This window comes from Ambystoma mexicanum, chromosome 3p, assembly GCF_040938575.1.
Source record: "Ambystoma mexicanum isolate Mex_15411 chromosome 3p, UKY_AmexF1_1, whole genome shotgun sequence".
Lineage (NCBI taxonomy): Eukaryota > Metazoa > Chordata > Amphibia > Caudata > Ambystomatidae > Ambystoma > Ambystoma mexicanum.
In genome coordinates, this window is record NC_090925.1 from 665,809,786 (window position 1) to 665,832,694 (window position 22,909).

The following is a 22,909-nucleotide window of genomic DNA, read 5'->3' on the forward strand; positions in this document are numbered from 1 at the left end:
GCACCCTTCTGGTGGTCTGCGCAAAGGCACGTTTCAGTTCTTGCACAAACTCTTGTGGGGCCTGATCCTCCCCACACTGCAAGTTGTAGGCTGCCTTGCGAGCCTCTTGGGGATTTCTGTGAACAGAAAAATGTTTTAATATGGCCGCCCTATAGGTGGACCACCTGGAATGATTTTGGTCCTCCAGCCCTGCAAAGAAACTGGAGTACTCTGGGGAGAATGTCCACTTCACATATTGGATACAGCTTTGGCTGTCCTTCAAATGGAAAGTCTCCATCATTTGCTCAAACAACTCTAAGTGCTCCCAAACAGAATACTTGGCATTCTTATGATACGGCGTGATGACGCTCCTGATTGCCTTAATCTGCTTTAAGGGGTCCTTAAGCAAGGCCCTTTTTGTCTTATTGGCCCTTTTGGTCCGGGTAACCCTGGTCCATTCATCTTCTGACTCGGAGGCACTGCTCCCAGAGGTTCCTGTCTGTTCTTCCAGGTTTTCCCGGATTCTGCGAGCCTGGGAATGGCTGGCAGAATGTGGGGACCTGGTCTCCTGTGTCCTGTACCGCTCAGAGGAGTCTTCAGATCCCTCCTTGCTGCCAGGATTTGATGGGTACCCCCCCCCACTGACCTAACTGGGCAGAGGTTTTCAGGATGCCCTTAATGGGCCTACTCTCCTGGGGTTCCCCACTAAATTGCACTGTGCTTGGGTGCCCATACCCGGATGCCCGCCCCTCCATTCCTGGGTGGTACTGGCCTATGAGCCCCATGCTTCTGGCTGGATAGTAATCTGCCATCCCTGTGGCCCTGTGCTCATGCGCGCCAGGGGACATGGGGGTGGCAGAGTCCAGGGACTGAGAGAGATAAAGGCCTCTGGTACTAGGGCTCCTGAGGTTATGCTCAGGAGTTTCCCTTTCCCAGCGAACTTGGTCTCTATCCGCCCCTGCTCCCTGTTGCAATGCAAGAGCCTGCGCCTTCAGTTCCTCAGTTAAGGCCTTACTAGACTCTATCAGTCTCTCCTGCATCGCTACCTGTTGTTGGAGCCTATCATTGTGCTGGCAGAGAGCCTCATTCTCTCTCTGTGTTTCCTGATTGGTCCTGGAGCACTGGGCCAGTCTTTGCTGCAGGAGGGTTACCTCCTGAGCTGTGTCCCTATTGGCCTGCTCCTGTCTTGCCAGAGCCTCCTCCACCCTCCTGGTGTGCTCTAGCAAGTCCTGGTGTTCTTTTTGGAGGTCACCCAGTCCCTGGTGGGCCAGGTGATTTTCTTCCATTTTCCTTTTTAAGTGGCAGACTTCCTGGCCTAAGGTATCCCTTTCCTGACTAAGAGCCTGCATCTGTGCCGCCAGGTCGTCCCTTTGCCTTTGGAAGGCACCAGCTTTCTGGCGCTCCTGATCAAACTCTGCCTGGGTATCCAGGTCTTTCAAAATCAGTTTATTGCTCTCTGCCTTCTCCCTATCTAGGTGGCTTTGCAGGGTGACTACCTGCTCAGCACATGCCCTATTGAAGTCTAACTGTTGCTCCAGCTTTTTCTGGCTCTGCAGTAGGGAGTCCAAACCTTCTTGGTACTCCTTCTGCAAGGCCAGAAATCTGGTATCCTGGTCGGCCTTTTCCTGTTGCAGGATGTCCATATCCCTCTTTATTTTAATGATGTGCTGTCTACTCTCATCTTCTGACTCCTGGCTCCTCTGAAGCCTCTGCTCAGAAGAGACCAGGTCAGATTGGACCTTCTCTAACGCCACCTGTTGCCTATTGGCCAGATTTTGGCTTTCAGCACCTCTATCCTGCATGTCTCCCATATATAGGTACAGGTATGCCGCTATCCTAACCATCTTGTCTTGTTCATCCTTAGCTTTAGGAGCCATGTATAGTTCACTCAGGGCCACATGTAAGGGACCCTGATCTCTCCATAATCTGACCCTGTTTCCGTGACCTGTTGCGTGATGGCCTGCAACCAGACCATCTGGTCCTGATGAGTCCACTCACCTCTCACAAATAACTTATGTAAGAAGTGCTCTCTGGCTATTTTCATGTCTACTAAGGTCGTCATTCTAGAGATTGGTCTCTGTCCTGACTTACAGAAATTAGTATTTTATTTTTGCAAAACAGACCTTTTTCTTAGAGCGTTCCTTTGAGGAGTGCTTTACAGCGTAACACAGCGTGGTGATCCGACCGGATATGTGTATCTGGTCAGCTGGCACACTGTATTAATCTGCACAAGTGATAGATCTAATCCAAACGTCCGGCACGAGCCCCCAATTTGTAAGAGGATTCAATTCAACACTACAGCTAAGTCAATGCCTAGTCTGGGATACTGAATGGAAACCCTTATTGATATATCTTTATGTCCAGTTCATGCGTTCTGGATGACTACCCCTATATAACACCCCTCTCTTGGAATCCTCCTGACCCCACTGAGCCAAGAAGTAGTTCTGTTTTGCACGTTTAAAGGTTTATTTGATAATTTAAACAATATATATATATCACGCTTTATAATAAATTAATAATTGAATATCACACTTAATCTGATATGATAAAGATTAACAACGGAGAATCTGGCACTAGCACACTTGTGAATAGGAACCGAAGAAGAAGGTGGTAGAGAATGCTTTATATAAGTTCAGATGGATGTAATGTTGAATGAAAAATGCAATACAGAAAATACTCAATATGATTTCAACAAAACAATGTAATCACTTTTCTCTGGCAATCCCCTCCCCCCTTTATGCAATGCAAGGAAATGGAAGGAAAGCACACAGTTCTCAGAAATGCAATCAAATGTAATTCAGTTCACCCCAGCAAGCTTAGACTACAGAAGTTGGAAACACAGGCCCAAAATGCTTTTATATGTGCTGGCAATGAAGTGAAAAATATGCTAAAATGCTTTTAATTCCCCCTAGAGGTTCAGGGTGAGTGTTATCAAGTTAATATTAGTCCAGGCTCGCTCTAGCAATGATACAGGGATGGTTCTTAAGAGGCAAACAAATTTTTTAGCAAGGAAAGCAAAGAATCTGCTGTTTTCACACGTGGAGAAATTTGCAAATCGCGGTAAATTCGCGAGTGCGTTTTCCGCGATTGCGGAGGAACTACAAGGGCTAGCACTTTTGGGGTCCTAGGACAGCCTAGGATCTCAGCTTCCAGATGAAAGTTACTGCAAGTCTCTAGGGCAAACGGTCACGGAGATATGAGCGATTAAATAAAGGTCGTTTTTCAGATTTGAAATTTTAAAATTCAAAGTGACAAGTGCAGCTTGCAACTAGAAAATGACAGGTGACAGCTTTACAAATGACAGGTGACAGTTAGGAGGCAGTTTTACTTAGATTAAATAGATTGAATTATATTATTTTAACTAAGTGATTGGTTCTGCACAGTTCTGCTAGGTACTCACACTATATTCTTGAATTAAATGGGCCTCGTCACGGATCTGGTCAGGTTTTAGACTGGACTTCACAGTGATCTGGGTCAGCTCTCTCTCTCTCTGGATTCTGGAGATTGATGGATTTGAAGTCTGGATCTCTGAATGTTGTATGGTCCGGCAGAGCGCGTTGCAGCAAATGGAATTGAAGGTCCCTATCTGTCCTGTCTGTCTGCTTTTATCTGTTTTTAAAATGGGTGTGTGTGCAGCATCACTAGGCTCTACCCCTCTCCACTTGTCATTGGCCAAGCTTTCATTTCTCTCCTGATTGGGGGAATGAAATGAAGTGTCATCATGATGAGGTCTGTTTATGATACAGAGAACCCACCCCTGTCAACTTTACACACAATCTATATTTGCTCAAAAAACATATTTGCACAGGTACACATTTGTTTAAAATTACATGCACCCTTCACATATCACAGGAGGTATACCCTGTCCAAATCTGCTCTTCCTGAGAGCTTGCATTCAGAAATGGCAATATTTTGCACTTTTTAACTTTTTTGCAATTTCGGACATTAACCCAAATTTACACACATGTGGGCAAGGAGTATGGACATTAGTTGATGAAGTGTCAGATTTTTCACATGCACATATTTTAGGTAATATCCTCTTTTCCGCTAAAACCCCCCTGAACATACCACCGGGTCCTAACACGTCTTAAAATGTGGGCAGAAAAATCACAAGAATTATGGTGTCATTTAAATAATTTTCACAAGTCCGTACTATGAGTTATTAATCTTTTTAGAGTTATGTTCTGGACCCAAAGGGGTGTGGTTTCCCCCCAGCACAAGGTTGAATTTCTGGTTTTTCCAGTTCTGCCAAGCCAGCTTGCTCTCACAGGCAGTGCCCCTCCCCTGTCCTTCCAGGAGGAAGCTGTTTTACGACATCTGCAATAAACCATCTGCCTGGGTGAAGGGGGTTGCATTGTTCAGAGCTCCTGTATTCTGTGGGGGCTCCCCTTAATTCAATTATCAGAGAGATGGCATATCCTTAGTGTGGCCAGCAAAAGGCAGATAGGCCTGGGAACACAGCTGTGACTCAAGTTTCACTCCTCATGGGGGGTAGTTGCCAGGCAAAATTGGAATCTCTTTAAGCCAGTTTTTAGCTACATGTCATTTCTGTTCCCCAGTTTTCTGCATTCAAATAAAACTAAACATTTTTACATATGCAGCTAGAATGCTGATTCTAAGTTTAAAACTATGACATTTAAACAATTGCAACCTATGTGACACTCAAAAGTAGGTCACTCATTTCTTTTAAACATTTAGATTTTTAGTGTCTTTCAGTCCAAATTTACTTAAACTGCTGAAATCCAGAGCTCAGCCAGTCTTGTTATAAACCTTCAAGTCACTTCAGAATATAACTTTACATTGGATCCACCTCTCAGTAAGTCTTTCTTTGGCTTGCCTTGGGTTCATTTATTCAGTTTTACACAAAAAAGTAAAATCTGGTGTTGTTTTAAAACGCTGGCTTTTTGATAGTGGTGAGTACTGGTACTGCACCCCTTTTTGGGATTTAAGAAAATGAATTCCCAACAGTTATGGGTTTGCTTTTGGCAATCAGCATTGCCATTCCCAATGGTTTCAGACTACTGTGTGGGTAGTCCACTGGTGTTTTTAGGCAGTGTCCTTCTGTGCCCATAACATCGGCAAAAATGAGTGGCAGCCTATTCTTCATGCATTTCCCTGTGCATTTTCTGGGAAGCTCTGGCCATCATGATGTTTTCCATCTCAGTACTGCACAGTTTTGAGGTAGGGCTTGGATGCGTGGATAAAAACATCCCACATCACTAAATTTTGATATACAATTATCTCCTGATCACGACCCACATATGGAAAATAAGCTCAACAGTGGTGAGATTGCATGCACATTCTATGGATTTTGTGTAGTTTCCCCTGAAAGATTAGCTCTAACTAGCTTCCAGAATGCCCCATTACATTCGGGAGATGCTTATTCACTCCTGATTTTAACATTGCATTATGGGACTACAAGTACCAGCACGCAAAGTTTAAACAAGGACTGGACATGCATCGCCCTAATGGAATGGGGCATATTGGCATCTATGTGTAATTATGAAAAAGAAAAACTCTTTGAGCAATAACTCCAACCCCCATGTTCTCTTAGGAGGGATACATAGCACACCCACCACTAAACCTGCAATACCACTCCAAAATCACCCCACCACCCACCCTAAACCCAGCACATACAACTACCCATCTTTTGTTGACACCTACTTTGGACACCTTTTCACTCTCCCAGCACTCCACATGCCTTCCATAAACTTCAATGGACTGACCCTCCAAGGAAATGCTTTACCAATGGTAAAACATGCGTTAGCTTCCACTGACTATTTTTTTTTTTTTACTTTTATTTACCTTGCTCAGAGTCATCCTTTTACAGTACCTCCCGTTACGACATACACTATTATAGTGACACAGGTGAGTAGTTGACAGGTACTATATGACATCTATCATATCATTTCGACTTGGCTGTCTTCATTTTCACTCCTTTCTAGCAAATATTGTTTAAATCCACCCAATATGTCTTTCGGTTGCTGCCTTGGAGAGAGCGAAGTAGCACACACCTCTTCATTGTCATTCGCCCAGGTCATGCCACCCATCCACTCTTTCAATGTAGGGGGGGACTTACTCTTCCAGCGCATTAATATGGCTTGCTTGGCTTTAGCAGGCCGAGATTTGGGAGTCTGTGACGGGTTACATTAATTTTCCCTACATAACCCAGTAAACAGATACTGGGAGCCCACATTTTAGGAAGGACCACCATTTCACCCAGTGCTTTACACACGTCTGCCGCCCAATATTCTGTGAGTGCACCACATGACCACAACATATGCAATGTATCTGTGTCCTTGTTCCCACATCTGGGACAATTCCCTTCTGTTGCGGGATACATCTTCTTGAGGCGGGCTGGGGTAAGATGCAATATATTCATTATCTTAAAGTCGATGGATCGGTACCTGGAATTACAGGAGTTGTGTTGATTAGTCTGCAGAGTTGTGACCATTGCATGTCTGTGAATGTTGCCCCCAAGTCCTAGTTGACAATGTTCCTAGTTGACAATATGAGTTTGTATAGCACTGAAGCTGTTTTCTTTGTTACTCCGGGGGAGAATGCATAGCTTAAGCTGGGCTTCCATTGACTTTAATGTAATCACCCATCCCACACTCTGACGTCTTACAGAGTCAACCTCACCCCAACTCCCCAATTTTACCTCAACATTACCACAACCCATTGTCACTGCAGCATGCCCAGCACCAAACCTCTCTGAGCACACTGTTCCTACAACCTTGCAGCACCCATCCACAAGCCAGCTTGGTATGAATTGCTAGCATGGTTGTGGCCACCCCACCTTTGTATTGGCTAAAAAACAGACACTCATTCTATTCTCATCTGACTAATCTCCCATTCAACGGATTTCGATCCTCTGAGGGCATTCACCTACAGCGCTTTGAGACCATACCAATGAGAATAGGCCCTATACAAATGCCATATTACATTACATTACATAAAGCAAGCATTATAAGTATTATTACATGTCTAGACTGATCTACAGTTTTGTCATTTTCTTAATGCAGTGTAGCATTTTTAATGGCCAAGCCAGCAGGAGTATATTCTTACCTAGGGGTACTGGCATATATTGGCAGAGCCAGCTTAGAAATGTTTTCTTATAGTTTTATTACTGACATGCACAAAGAAACATGAGCATGCTCTTAGGAATGCTGGCATATATTGGTGCAGCCAGCATAGAAATGGTCAAGCACAGCCAATGTGAAAATATTTGTTTTACTGGCATATATTGTGGGGGAAAGTCATGAACACGCGGTGGGAAACGCTCCTGTGCGCTCTTGATGACTTCCATCTATTAGATTTTTTCATGGGTTACCCTACAAAACCGAATTGAAAACTGTCTGTATTTTTACCCATATTTTCACTGAATTTGTGCTGTATAATTCCCCCAATTTAAAGGACTGTTCAAAAAATGTTCTCTGATAGAACACACCCAAATCTCCTTTGATTGGTTTGTGGTCCATCACTATGCTTGGCTGCTCTCACATATTAGTGGCAAATATCTACGTCTCTGGGACCAACTCATTGTTTCTATGCACAGTGAAAGACTTAAGCTTTGAGTAAAAAAGCATAATTACATATTTTACCTCGTGCAGTGCATGGTGTGCGCCTGCCTCAGCATGGTTATCATGGGTATTGCACATGGGTGGTGGTACAGGCTGGCCCAGAGTGTGGCACAGGCGCTGCTTTGATAGGGAGCTTGGTGGGGCGAGGGGAGGGCTTCAGCATGGCTCACAAGGGGGCCCCGAATTATGTGTTACGCCGAAGACTCAAATTCACCACAGCCCTCCTTTACCATCAAAAATCACCTCAGCACCCAAAATTCTCACCTAACCTGGCCCCAAATTCTCACTCCGCCCCAGCCCATCACCCCAGCAACCCATCCCTCACTACCCTGGCCATCCAACCAGACAGCAGTACCTCACTACAGTGCCTCACAGCCCAACCATTCTACCTCCCATGCTGCTTCCACCATTGGAATCATAGCCGGGAACAACTGTTTGTTGCCTGGCAGTAAACGGGCATCTGCAGGGGTCTATGGAGATCCCACCCCTTGTGCTTTTTCTGCATGTGTCCAACATGCGCAGTGCTCTCTGTGGCGACAATGTTGGGTGGCGACAAGTGTAAAAGGACTGTCTTTCTACTTGGTGGGGGCGATAGTGACCAGGGCCGGCTTAAGGGGCGATGCGGTGTGCCCCGATGCACCGTTGATTTTGTGCAGCCCTGTGCGAGCCCACCGCTCGATCGTGCCTTGAGCTGGCCTTGGTTCAGACTGTGCTTCGTTGATCCTTGATTGGGCGACTTCCATTAGTAACATTCTCAGCTCCCTTAGAGGGATGATGATAAATAAATATAATGTTGCAAATACATCTTTTTTGCGCCTTAAAAAGCAGTGAGTATGGGGCTGGGGCGTTCATGGCAAATCGTGGCAGGTGGGAAAGCGTATTCTCAAGACTGAGATCCTGAGGAATGTTGACTTTCCGTGTTCATGTTTAGAGTCAGGTGTCAGACGTTTGCTTTTCCCTCATGACAGTGATGCGATATGTATTCATGAATTTCAAATACTGGATGTTTGCCTAAAAGGTCTGCCAATGCCACCTGGTCTGCCACGTCATGGTGGGCATGGGCTGTGGGCATCTCGCTCCAGAATAAATGCAGGCCAGATGATCACAGAGCTTCACCGGTAGCAACCACACTCTTGGGCTCAGGATCGATTAGTATCTCTCTACGCCATGATGCTCCCCATCATCGCCCTCGTGCTGGTCGCAGTCTGCTGCTCTCCAGGTCAGTAGATTGCAGGTTCCTTTATGTGCTGGGCCGCTCTGCTGAGGATGCATATACGCTGCTCACGGGGGAGTCATTTAGGGTTAACTAAGGGGGGCCAAGGCCATAGAATGTTCTGCAATACCTGTGCTTTGATAAGCCTGGCTATAGATTTTTTTTTTTTTTAAAGTACGTGTACCATTAGCCTTTTTTCAATTATGGTAACTGTTTGTGTGTTCCTGAGGCCAGTCATTTTTAGTTAACGTTTCAACCTGTAGTTGCCATTAGAAATCAAAAGGTCTGTCATCAGGGTCCAATGGCAATTTTTTTATGAGATCTTGAAACAAATTGTCTGTGATGGCAATTACTCCATCTTTACGATTTTGTTAAAACGCTGATAATCTTTAAACAGGCATTGGCAAAGCCAACACATCGTGTCTATTAAACGCCAGGTCGAGACCATTGCAAGTAATAACAATAATTAAAGTGACACAAACAGGCCCACAATTAATTAAAGAGGTAGAGCAGGACCAATAAAGTTCTGTAAAGAGTGGAACATCTGGGGTACTTTCAATTTAATTGCAAGTGGAGGAAACCAATTGTGACAAACAGAAAGACAGAATGTTCAGCTTTCAGCAAATCTCAATGCCGGAAACGTACAAAAAGGCGTCATCATGGCACATCACTAACGTGCTGGTGTGTTCATAAACATGTTGCTGCTAGCCCTTTTCATACCAATAGCTTTCACTATGAACCAGCACCAAGTGATGGAATCACGTCCCTACATACGGCACCATTTTTAAAACAGAGCCAACCACCGACAGAACAGTCACCATCCTCCAAGCTCACCCACCCACAGAACAGTCACCATCCTCCAAGCTCAGCCACTCACAGAACTGTCACCATCTTCCAAGCTCAACCACCCACAGAACAGTCACCATCCTCCAAGCTCAACCACCCACAGAACAGTCACCATCCTCCAAGCTCAACCACCCACAGACCAGTCACCATCCTCCAATCTCAACCACCCACAGAACAGTCACCATCCACCAAGCTCAACCACCCACAGAACAGTCACCATCCTCCAAGCTCAACCACCCACAGAACAGTCACCATCCTCCAAGCTCAGCCACTCACAGAACAGTCACCATCTTCCAAGTTCAACCACCCTCAGAACAGTCACAATCCTCCAAGCTCAACCACCCTCAGAACAGTCACCATCCTCCAAGCTCAACCACCCACAGAACAGTCACCATCCTCCAAGCTCAGCCACTCACAGAACAGTCACCATCTTCCAAGCTCAACCACCCACAGAACAGTCACCATCCTCCAAGCTCATATCCTACAATTGGACATGCTCAGACTCATCCACCTTCACTACAAATATCACACATTGTGGTAGCCTGGAAGCTCTGCTGTGTCATTTGGGGGAAGAGATGGTGAAGACAATGCATTTGTCAGTGGCAAAGTGCCCATTCACCAAAATCACCATTATGGCAGTTTTACATGGCCTGTTCAAGGACAGATTATGTTGAAAGGTCATTGATGGATTGGATGGGAAGTGTCAAAAACTAAAAGTGTTTTCCTTGGGGCCGAGGGGAGAGTCATCCCAGAGGGAATCTCAACCACCGCCCAAGAAGTACACAAAAGGACAGCCACTACTTCTTCTGATGGTTTTGGAAACAGTGGGAATTATAAAGAACACACAAACCATTTGTTTCCAATTATCCCAGACAGAGGGTTGCTGCCAGACAATCTTCTGATATAATCCTGGGAGAATGTGGGATGTTCATGTATGCACACATGCCCATAGATTGTGTTTTCCTTACACTTTGTAGACCTTTTGGTGGGGTGCCTTTTGAATAAGCATAGATTTTATGACTGTTTTAAAAACATGACGTAATTATTTATTGCTTAATAGAGAATGCAGAAAAACCATGATAATTACCACTAGCCACAAAGTCCATTGAGAGCCGCTTCCTTATATCAGTCCCTAGATCCAGCTCGGTCCTTCACTAACGATATCAGGATACTGGAGAGCGCCCGACGTGTATTAAACGTGCTTGGGTTCATCCTGGTGAGTCATCAAAATGAACCTCATTGATTTTGCTCTGTGAAGTACCCATGGACCGTACCAGACAAAGTCGAAATCTTGAGGTTCCTTTGGAAGCCAGAGATGTGCCTGTGCAACCTTTTTTGAAAGGTCTGGGGCGTCCAAAACACGTGCTGATCATGTAAAAGGAGCGTGAGTGATATTCCTAGAAAGTGTGCATGAGAAAACCCGCTGTGTCACGATAATGTAATGCATTTATGCGCCGCTAACATGCGCTTCATAATGACCTGTCTAAATGTTCCGCACAGGTGCTGGGGCCCCCAACATCAGACCTAAAAGACATCTGCAGACCATGAAGTACACCTACTACCAAGGAGGCGGAGGCGGCGGCTCAGGTACACACCTTGCATCTCCCAATGGCTTCATGAATCAACGTCACTTTACATTCTGGAACACACGCTTTCCCACATCCTGCCAGACCCAACATGGTGCACAATGTACTGTAAAAACACCCTTTCCTGAAACTATCTACGGTGCACAGGTGGAATGCATACATGTCCTGGCTGCGGGGTTTTGATGAGCAGTGTGGCTTAGAGGAGGCGGGGAAGGCGGGTGAGGGACGAACAGGTGATTTGGGGCACCAGGCACATGCCCTTCATGATGTATACTTTCAAAGGGGGCACAATTATGCCAAGTGTTGTGAAGTATTGGTTTTGTGTGAACATGCCTTTAATTTGAAGTCTGACGAGCATTTACTATAAGAGAAATACTTCAGAAAGTATACATAGGAAAGAAAATACACACAATAGAAAAAAATAGGGTTTGTGTGTGTTTATAATAATAATAATAATAATAATAATAATAATAATAATAATAATAATAATAATTTGACATTTATATAGCGCTACGAACCCTCAGGTATCTGAGCGCTGCTTATTATTACCCACTTTGTGTGGTGCTCATATATATCCCTGGAATCTCATCTCCAGTTCAGAACTACTGAACAATGTATTTCTGATAGGGGTCCACAGAACTGCAGCTTCGAGTAAGTAGTAAACCAAATTACGGCTGAAAAATAGCTATTCGGATCCTGCCAAACCACTCCTTGCTGTTTGTCTTGAGCAGAATATTTTGTCCTCACATTTTAAAACAATGTAACAACTCAGAGAGACAAATCTGGAGTGCAGATTGCAAAAGGGAATAGAATTAAACATTTCTTGGCAAAATAACTACAGAGCACATGTTGTTGCACCGGAGAGGAGTGTCTAAGGAGACACTTGAGTTCATAACAGGTAGAGCATACCACTTGCACTGAATGTGTCATTTTTTCAGGCAGAGTGTCATGCCTCCACCTAGCACAACTCAGAGGAACTTCACGTTGGGAACACTCTTCAGATCCCCTTGGGGGGAGGGGGGTGGGGATGGGGGGCATCTGCTAGAAAGAGTATAGATGATAGTGGTGAAAGTAGTATCAGAGAAGACAGTTTGAAATCAGACACTTACCAACAGGAGCATCGCCTTCTGTGTCAATGGGGGCTGCTGAGAGTCCGATACATTTCAGGCAGTGCAAGATGTGGTCGACATTTTACAAAACATATCAGCTTGTTAGGGTAATTTGCTTTTTGGAAAATTCAACTAATAACATTATGGGCCAGTCTGTCACAACAGTACATTTGTGAGAGAAGACAGGGTGGTTGAGAGCTTTGTATCTTCTGAGGTTGTGGGCTGGAGGGTTGAAGAATGAGACATAGAAGAAGCCAAAGAGCTTGGCATCCTCTAGTGTAGTGGGGTGGAGCTTACGTCACTGGACATGTACTGAGATTTGGTGGAATTGAGTGATTGCCCAGCAAGCAGGTGCTTGTTTAGAGCATGTTGGGTTTGAGCAGATTAAGCCACAAGAATTCAGTTCCTACATGTGATTACCTCTGCTCCAACCACATCTGCCTCTCTGGGAGAGTGTTCTTCCATATTTAGAGTCTCGGGAGGCTGTCCCCTCTTTAAAAAAGTAGAGAATTTGAGTCCATTTATCGCACATGTACCCTCAACTTGTGATGTGGAATGGTAGTTGCAAATTGCAACATCCATTGTGGTGATTGCATCCTAGTACTTTGCATATGCAACTTCCTTCGATGCACACTGTCCCTGTGAATCTGTTCCTTTGTGGATAGTGTGTATTAAATAAGGATGACATACTGATTCAAATAAAGAAAACAAGGCTTCAACAACATTAGCCTGTAGCCATTCCTGGATGTTCACCTCCAGTTTAGAGCCAAATTAATATCCAAATGAGCCAAAAGACATACATTTCTATCTGAGAAAATAGTCTTTGTATTATATGTCAGATACTTTATTGTACAGCCTTACCAAACAAAGACAGGCAGCTCTTGCTAATGCAGACCACCACATAAGTATTCCACTCTCATTTCGACCCCTTACTGTGGTACAGCCTGACTTTCTTTTTGTTGGTATTTGCAATGAGTACGTTCTATCAATCTTGTATTCTCACTCCCTTGTTCTGAGTGTTCTAAATGCACTCTGCTTTAGTGGCTGAGGGGTCGGGGGATATATTTAGTAATCCCCATAAAAGGTGGGTTTAAAAATGCATGAAAAGGCACAACATGAAAAGTTGTGGGGGTAAAATAGGCAATTTCAGTTAAAAAGACACAGCCACACTTGCCAAATCACCACCCAGTAGCCATCCCTGCAGGTCCTCGTCCAATTCCGAAGCGCTGTGCAATGCATTGCAGGTATGCAAATGATCTGAAAGGCGTGCGTGTTTACTCCAGAACATTGCCTCTGTCTTGTATTGCAGCTGCTAATGTATGTCATCAAACCAAAGCAGACAGATGCCTGGGACACAAAAAAACACGTACACATTTCACCCTCAATAGAAATCCTCAGTGGCGTGCTGTCTGATGTATTTACATTTTGAGTATTTTTCTTGGTTGTAATAAACATCTTTAATTTGATGGTGGGTTGTAGAAAGGCATTAAAACACCCCTTCCCTTTGAGAGGAGAATACGTCTTTTCAGATAAGCCCTAGTAAGAGCGATAATTCATTAGTTGTTCTTTATCCTTGAGAGCTGTCTGACCTTGGTTGATAAAGCTAACGATAAAATAGATAAAATAGCACTCTGCACAATGGCAACCCATTGGGTTAAGGAAAATATTTAAAGTTATATCACCTGTTTTTCAACATTTCAGATAGGGATGGAGGGGGGGAACAAGTAAATGGGTAGGGGGAGGAGACAAACAGGATTGCTATCATACTAGGTCCAAGGACAATTCGGATAGAGTAAGTGCATAGAAGAAAGCAAGAGGAGGAGGGGAGGAGTTAGGGAAAGGGAGAGAGGGAAAGAACAGAGAGTAAGCAGTGAAAAAGAGTGGAGAAGCAAGAGGGGAGGCCGAATACAATTTCAGAAGTCAGTAGTGACACATAATGTTGCGAGAGAACAGCAAATGCAAGCCAGGATTCAAGAGGAAGATGGGTACAGCATGATTCAGGGCCACCATGAGTACAAGATGCAGTGGAAGATCAGCATGAGTGTTGAGAAAGGGTGACGCACTGTGAAAGTCAAATCAAAGCATTTGCCACAAGACGATGATGGTGCAACCTGATGTATCAGGGCAGACTCCTGCAGAGGTAAGATGAAGGGGGGGTAGGAGAGTGTTGAAGGGGGGGAAGGGAAGAAGGGCAGAAGAATCAAGTAAAACAGGCAACACCTGTATGCGAGAAGGGGGAACAACGGAATATCACAGGGGACAAGAGGGGGAATGGGGGCACAATAGAGCAAACAGGGGACAAGAGGGGGTGTGGGTGAACAAAGGAGAACACAGGGGACAAAAGGGGAAAGGGGGCACAACAGAGCAACACAGGAGACAAGAGGAAGTTTGGGGGCACAATGGAGCAACGTGGGGGACAAGAGAGGGGTGGGGGGCACAATTGGGCAACACGGGGGACAAGAGAGGGGTGGGGGTAAACAGAGCAGCACAGGGGACAATAGGGGTGTGGCCCCCCAATGGAGCAAGACAGGGGCAAGAGAGGGTGGGGACACAACAGAGCAACGCAGGGGACGAGAGGGGGTGGGAGCACAATGGAGCAACATGAGGGACAAAATGTGGGGGCACAATGAAGCAACACGGGGGACAATAGGGGTGGGGGCACAAAGGAGCAACACAGGGGACAAGAGGGGGAAGTGGGCACAAGGGAGCAACACGGGCAACACAAAGGAGCAACACAAGGAACAAGAAAGTGGTGGGGGCACAATGGAGCAACACTGCCACTCACGACCCTACAGATTCAATTTTGTGGGGGCACAAATACTATTTCCCTCCTCTTCTGCCCTCTTATGTCAACTCACCCCCATGCTCATGTAACCAAACTTTGAGTCATATCCTCTGAGTGTGTTTCTATAGCTCAGTGACGTTATACATATATGTCTTGAGTTCCCCGCTCCAGCTCTATGGGTATCACACGTTTACTGCGCCTCAAAAATACTGAATGCAAAAATGCAGAATGGATTTATTTGGGATTTCGACACACTTATATGTGGGATGTGGGTTAGGGCAATTAATTAGGCAAGGGGAGTATAGGTGGGGGCTTCAGGGGTCTCCCCTGCATATAACTGCACACAAAAAGAACAAGAAAACGAAATGTTTGCATTCCGTATTTTATTTTCGCAACGATCACATTGATCTGCTCTCCGTGCAGCAGTTCTTAAAGAGGCTTAGATAGACAAGCCAAATAAATAATCAGCCACAATAAGATCAAACAGAGAAAGTGAGAAAGATAATAATAGCTTGTACCAGCCAAGAGTGCCCCTTTTCAAAGGACATGAGTGTCACTCATGGAGAGAGGAAATACGATTATATCCCTAATTTACTCTCATTACAAGGCTCATGTATGTTTAATGTTTTATTTTTCTGCAGGTGGTTTTTCGGGTACTGAAGTCCAACAGGTTCAATATTCCGTAAGTATGAGAGGAGTCGTCAGCTAAGTGTACACGCGCACATAGTTTAATGGGAGAGAAGCTCATATGGTCGGGGACTGGGAGTGTGTTGCTCTAGGTCTACAAGGAAGCATAGACACGTCCTACTGTAGTAGGTTGATGTCCATTTGTTGGATTACTAGGCCGCATAAGGGTTCTAAGAACCTAGCACAGAATTCTTGTAGTGACATTTGTTTAAAGGTTGCATAACTGGAAAACGGGGGATACAATTCTCAGCAAAGTGATGTTTTTTCACATTAGATATTTTGGTGACTTTTCATGGAGGCAGAATTTAGAGGGCACAGTTTAACATACGCCTTCAAAGTCTGTCTGTAACACAGTTTTAGAGGTTAAATCAGTGACCACTTTCCCACTCTAGTTCATTTGGGTGCACTTCCTGGGTGGGGATCCCAGTTCACTGTGTATGGTCAATAGAGTAGTCGCTGTTATCCTTATTATGGCTGCAGGTGATTTCTTTGGAGATTGCTAACCTGTTCAGTTCCAACCACAAATACCTCTGGTATGTTTTATGAGTGAACTTTCCAAGTCTCCACATTAAGTCAATCTGTTTGCTTTGAGGGCACTATCATTGTTTAGGGTAGAGGGTGAAGGCAACGCAGTGTAACACAGGTTCGATCCTGTGCTTAGAAACCAATGGTTTTAAGCACGCTATCAAAGAACAATTATAATTATAGTATAAATGTATGATGGGTGGCCGTAGTAACATTAGTGTGCTGAGATCCCCGTTCATCTGGAAAATGTGTAGAGCAGTATTTTTGCTTTTTTTCACATTACTTCAACTACATTGATTCTTTCTAACAGCGCCATTACTGGTTGGCCTCTGAGATGTAGCCTAAAACCTCCACACTGGGCCTTTTCTAGTGAACAATGGTGGCTGGAGCATATCTTGTGAAGCCTCGACTGTGATGAAATTCGATGGCCAGATATTTAGTTAATAACACTCATACTTTCAGGTAGATTTTACAAGGAAAGCACTGATTTGTTCTAAATCTTTTTCAGAAATATGAAGCTGAGATGTTCTCATTTCTTTACCAAGGGTGTGTCTGCCTCTACAATGCAGTTCGGGTAAGAGTCAATGCAATTGGTTCATTGCGACTGCCACTGACCTTAGGAGAAACGCAATGTGTCCCTATAATGTGCAGTAGCCCCGTGTGATTGGCTAATGCTTCAGTACTCTTGGGTCAACCTGATTGCTTCCCCAAAACACGTTTGCCAGTCATTGATGAAACAATAACAATAGATCAGCATGGATTTCCCTGAAGTAGACATGTCGGGATCTGTTATATGGTTCTGCCTCATCTGAAGTGTGCCAGGAACTCTGCAATGAAGGATTTGGATTCTCATTCCACACTCCATGCACTACGGGTTTAAGATCACACATGCCTTGCTGGGGATGTCCAATTAAACATTGGGAACATTTTATACCACCTTATTGAGTTGATCAAACGTGTGAAAGTGTAAGGGACATACTTGTGACATACTGTGGTGAATAACAAGCCCCAGAAGCCTGTATGTCAGTGAGCTCTCCTGAACGTGTGAGACACAGACCTAGTTATTTCATGAGAAAGGTAATGAGTGTGAGAATGCGTGAATAAGTGATATGTCACCTCACCTAGAGAGGAGTGAGACGGGAGGCCATCTACATTAACACACACACTTCCTTCCTGATGAGAGAAGAAGTGGCAATGATGTGAGTGAGTTATTAAATGATAGTAAAATCATGGTGTATAGACATGAGCAGAACGGACAAATTCTGCCTGGGCCATCATCATGGAAGTGAAATCATGCAGAAGGCGCTAACAACCACTCGTTGCTTCTTACCCTCAAGTGATGCCTCCTGGGGCGGGGGTCTGAGGACAAGCTCGTACAAGGGTGAGGGGAGGCGCTGCACTTGCCCCTCCTGTACCCTTCTCAAACAGGCCTGTGTCGTTTGTTTTCATCACTAAACTAACATACTGTGTCCTGTTTGTTCCAGAATGGACCCCCAGAGAGGAAGGCAGGACTGTACAGATATATTGTGGACAACACAATCCGATTTGTGGTAATTATGAGAATATTAATATAGTACTCATATGCGCTGATCTTTTTACATTATCATTTTTATTTGCTCAGTGTTCAGGTTTCTCTGTATGCCAAACCAACTATTACATTTGCACAGTGGGAGACATCTATGTTTTGGGGCTAATGTGGCAACTGATCCATGAAGGTCATTAGCCATCTTGCCCGGATCATTCAATAGAGTCTGATGGGGATGGGCAGGGAAAGGGGAAACAGTGATGTCAGTGATACATAAACATTCTTGCACTGATGCTCATGGTATTTCTTCTGTTAAACTGGGGGAGAATGTTGGGGTCCCTGTTACATAAATACCATACTTGTGCAGTGTAGAAGTACCTTTAACATATATGTTTTGCAGCCATTGTGAGGGTGTAGAAGGAGGAGAATGACAAGGTGGTGTCATGTTGGGGGTTGTACCCTTTTATTGTTATCAAACCAAGCCTATATGTCCCTATTTCTAAGAGGGGTATTTCATGACTCACTGTAGGAAAACATGGGGGTATGTCATTAATTTCCCTCCAAAATAACATGTTCCCTGTCCTCTGTCAGAAACCTAGCATTATAACCCTAACACTTAAACTAAAAAGGGTATAACCAAAGGAAAGTTCCTTCACCTGGAGAATGAAACTCTTCTCCTGGTGTTCAGCTTCCTTCTTTTGTAATAGCATCTCCTTCAGTGTCCCTTCAAGACAGGGCCAGGGGAATGACTAACTTGACCTGGTTTCTTTCTCAAAGTTCTCCAAGGTACTTTTTCTGGCCTTTTATAGAACCCTCGTATTAGTTCCTTCAACTCCTTCCAGGAGGTAGGAAAGCCCACAGCCTTCTATTCAACAACTATCCCTTGTATCTTTGTACGCCCGTCTCCAGGCTGTATAACAACTATCCCTTCTATCTGTGTATGACCCTCTCCAAGCTGTACAACTACTATCCCTTGTAGCTTTCTATGCCATTCTCCAAGTTTCCTGAGCAGTGGTAATGCTTGGTCCACGGTGATGAGAAACTTGACTCCTGTTGCACTCTCTCTGAATGTCTGCTTCAGCAGTGGTATATGGCTGACCTCTGTGACAAGGGAGTTGACTACTGATGCTCTCTCTCTGAGGGTCTGCTTCAGCAGTGTTTTATGTCTCACTACTGCACCGAGGGAGATGACTCCCAATGCACTCTCTCTGTATGTCTGCTTCAGAGTTGTATACGGCTAACCTCTACGACGAGGAAGATGAATACTGATGCACACTCTGTGAAGTTCTGCTTCAGCATGGTATATGGTTGACCTCTGCGATGAGGGAGATGACTCCTGTGGAAACACTCTCTGAAGATCTGCTTCAGCATGGTATATGGCTTAGCACTGCACTGAGGGAGATGACTCCTGATGCACACTCTCTGAAGTTCTGCTTCAGCATGGTATATGGCTGACCTCTGCGATGAGGGAGATGACTCCTGATGCACAGTCTCTGAAGATCTGCTTCAGCATGGTATATGGCTGAGCACTGCACTGAGGGAGATGACTCCTGATGTGCTCTCTCTGAATGTCTGCTTCAGCAGTTGTATATGGCTGACCTCTGCTATGAGGGAAATGACTCCTGATGCACTCTCTCTGAAGTTCTGCTTCAGCATAGTATATGGCTGACCTCTGCGATGAGGGAGATGACTCCTGATGCACACTCTCTGAAGATCTGCTTAAGCATGGTATATGGCTGAGCACTGCACCGAGGGAGATGACTCCTGATGCACTCTCTCTGAATGTCTGCTTCAGCAGTGGTATATGGCTGACCTCTACAAGGAGGGAGATGGCCCCTGACATGCTCTCTCTGAAGATCTGCTAGCAGTGTTATATGGCTGACCTCTCTGATGAGGGAGATGACCCCCGATGCGCTCTCTCTGAATGTCTGCTTCAGCAGTGGTATATGGCTTACCTCTCTGATGAGGGAGATGACTCCTGATGCACTCTCTCTGAATGTCTGCTTCAGCAGTGGTACATGGCTGACCTCTACGATGAGGGATATGACTCCTGATGCAATCTCTCTGAATGTCTGCTTCAGCTGTGGTTTATGGCTAACGTCTGCGATGAGGGAGATGACTCCTGAGGCACTCTCTCTGAATGTCTGCTCCAGCAGTGGTATATGGCTGACCTCTACGATGAGGCAGATGGTTCCGGATGTGCTCTCTCTGAAGGTCTGCTTCAACAGTGGTATATGGCTGACCTCTCTGATGAATGAGATGACACCCAATGTGCTTTCTCTGAATGTCTGCTTCAGTAGTGGTAAATGGCTGACCTCTCTGATGAGGGAGATGACCCCCGATGCGCTCTCTCTGAATGTCTGCTTCAGCAGTGCTCTATGGCTGACCACTTGGCCGATGGAGATGATTCCCATTGCACTCTTTCTGAATTTCTGCTTCAGCATTGGTATATGGCTGACCACTGCACCGAGGGAGATTACTCCTGATACACTCTCTCTGAATCTCTCCTTCAGCAGTGCTATATGCCTGGCCACTGCATCAAGAAAAATGACCTCCGACATTCTTTGTTTTGCCAGTGGTATTGGGTGGACCACTGCAAAGAGGGAGAATACCGCCTGAGTATTCTGCTTTTGGCGGACATCTTTCCAGACCCCTACTGGTCTTCTCACCATTTATGTTACCTGCTATGTTTTGGTGACTCTGGTCAAGTGCTTCTCGGGGTGAAAGGATACCACCACCTTCAACAGTCTCTTTGGAAATCTTCATGCCTCTAGTGAGCCATCTCGTTTCACTACTTGGTGACTTTGCACCTGGGTTGTCCACATGCCTCTTATGTTCTTCTTCATCTCAGTAATTCTTATACGTGTCAGAGTCATGGGGTTACATTAGCACATGGTTCTGCTATCAATGGTGGGGGAGAGAGGTGACAGTGACGGTAGGTTGCAGATGTTGTGTTGGTTTTGTGTAGGCGTTTGTCTAGGTAGACGTCCATATCCCTAGGAGGGGAGTCCCTCCCTATGAGGTCCTCCCGCACATTACAACCCCTAGGGAGACTATCCAATAGTAGCCTCACCACCTTAGCCTCATAGGAAAGGGCTCCTTGTGCCCTAACAGTCTATCCTGACTCTTACACTAAAGCAAAACAATAAAGTGACAGGGGAAATGTCTATAACCTGATACTTGCAAAAAAATGTTCTTAAACAAAAGTAGAATAAGTACAATGTAAATGTTCTCCAAAATGGAAGATACCTTAATTCCAGAGGGTGATTCCCTTCTCCTGGATTCTTCATTTGCATCACAGAACATCTCAGGGACTAACAGTTCATTTATGTCTTTCGTGGCCCACAACAATCCTGTGAGACAAACACTGTTCAACCTTGTAAATTCCACTTTAAGAAAAAGTTAAAGTTCCTCCCTTGTTTCTGCTTGACACTCTGTGTAGATTTGCAATTTTCCTGGTATACACCCGTGCCAGGACTCTGGATACACTTTCAACTGCCAAGTGTATTCCCCTGCCAGTACTTCTATTGCACTCACATTTTCCTGGTTTACTCCCTTACCAGGACCTCTCTTGTGTGCACAACTGACTGGTGCATGCTTGCCAGGACTTCCTGTATAGTCACAATATCCTCATCAAGTAGGATATACTTTTCTTGTTGGCTTTGTATATTTACTTGACAAACCGTTTCTTAACGTTCTGTAATTTCACAATTTTCCAAATCTTCTGCTCTCTTGATTTACAAACAACCTTCTTGTCATTTAACTTTCTGCAATTGTACAACCTTCTATTTCTCTTTGGGGTGGAGCCCAAACAACCCAGTGTACCCATTCTGCTCTGGCAGACTCACTAGTTCACTGTACAGTTTTTGAGCTTGCACACGTTTACGTGCCGCACCTTTACCACCAGGCTCCCTACTCTGGGCAGCTCTGACGTCTCATCAGACTTCGTCACGGATCTGCTCCTGTACACTGGCTTCTCTGGTAAGGATAATGATGCTTCTCTTGAATGCTGGACAACCAGGGATCCTCTTGCGTTTCCTGGTGTCTCCACGGCACATCTCGCTTCCACCATGCTTCTGTCCAGCTCTTACAGCAAGCTCTCTCGTTCTGCCACACCACACGTTGCCTCCAGCTTCCATGCACCTAAGCACGCCTCTCGCCTCTTTTGGCCTTCACTTATTCAGTCGCGTCTTATCCTGAAATGCTTTTTTCCTTTTGGTTCACATTTGTAAAGTTCCCACATAAAGGTGTCTTTCTCCAACAACTAGTACACTCAATACGTGTGCTGCTCTGTGTCAGTCCCTTCATCATCTTCAACTCAGTACTTGGGTGGTTATGGAAATTGAAGTCCATTGATGGTTTCTGATGTATTTTAGTTGGATGATCATTCCCAAAGGTGTCACATGGAACATCAGGTCTACTTAAAGGAGAACTGACATGACAATAGGCCATTAAGGTTTTGGGCAACAGGGGGTCTCCCTCATGGGAAAGTGGGGCATAGCGCATCTCATCCAATGAAGCCATGACTGTCCCTGGTGGTTGCCTCCTCCCATGTGATCCTCGCTCAAATAGCCGCCCCGAGAGTCGGGATCAGCCAGAGGCTGCCGTCCCCTGGCCATGTGGGAGGAGACCACCTCCGGGGAATCTGTGATGCCTCCAGTGGATTCATCACATATCCCTATGGCACAGAATATGCATGAGACAGAGACATGTCACTGATAACTTGTATTGCATTGTGCTACTGATACCTCTAATATGTGTTTACTATAATCCATGTGTTTCCATTGACCTTCAGCAAACATATGCCAGCAGCTGTGGTTTCACTCCAGCAGAACTCTTCCAGACCAGGGTAAGTTTGAATTGGTATTTTCAAGTCAAGAGTTTCACAACGTTACCCAACTGTCAAACATGTGCGAGCCATGATGCTGAAGTAGAGAATGGTTGTCTGGATATGTTGAAATCAGGTGTAGGTACTACTAGATCACCTGCTAACACTACTTTTAGCTTGAGGGATAGTCCAGTATTTGAAACCTAGTGGTCAAAGGTTTAAATAAGGAATAAAGACAGATGA

At 45.0% G+C, this 22,909-nt stretch overlaps 1 protein-coding gene across 1 annotated transcript in view; it reads left to right on the forward strand.

Moving 5' to 3' along the window:
* Positions 1-8,674: 8,674 nt before the first annotated feature.
* The window catches only part of LOC138579584 (keratin, type I cytoskeletal 9-like), a 117,121-nt gene continuing 102,886 nt past the window's right edge, over positions 8,675-22,909 (forward strand). The window contains exons 1-6 of the mRNA XM_069649855.1: positions 8,675-8,781; positions 11,122-11,208; positions 15,743-15,783; positions 16,822-16,887; positions 17,798-17,863; positions 22,634-22,687. Coding sequence (XP_069505956.1) covers positions 8,730-8,781; positions 11,122-11,208; positions 15,743-15,783; positions 16,822-16,887; positions 17,798-17,863; positions 22,634-22,687 — 366 coding nt within the window. The 5' untranslated portion in view covers positions 8,675-8,729. The remainder of the gene's footprint in view (positions 8,782-11,121; positions 11,209-15,742; positions 15,784-16,821; positions 16,888-17,797; positions 17,864-22,633; positions 22,688-22,909) is intronic.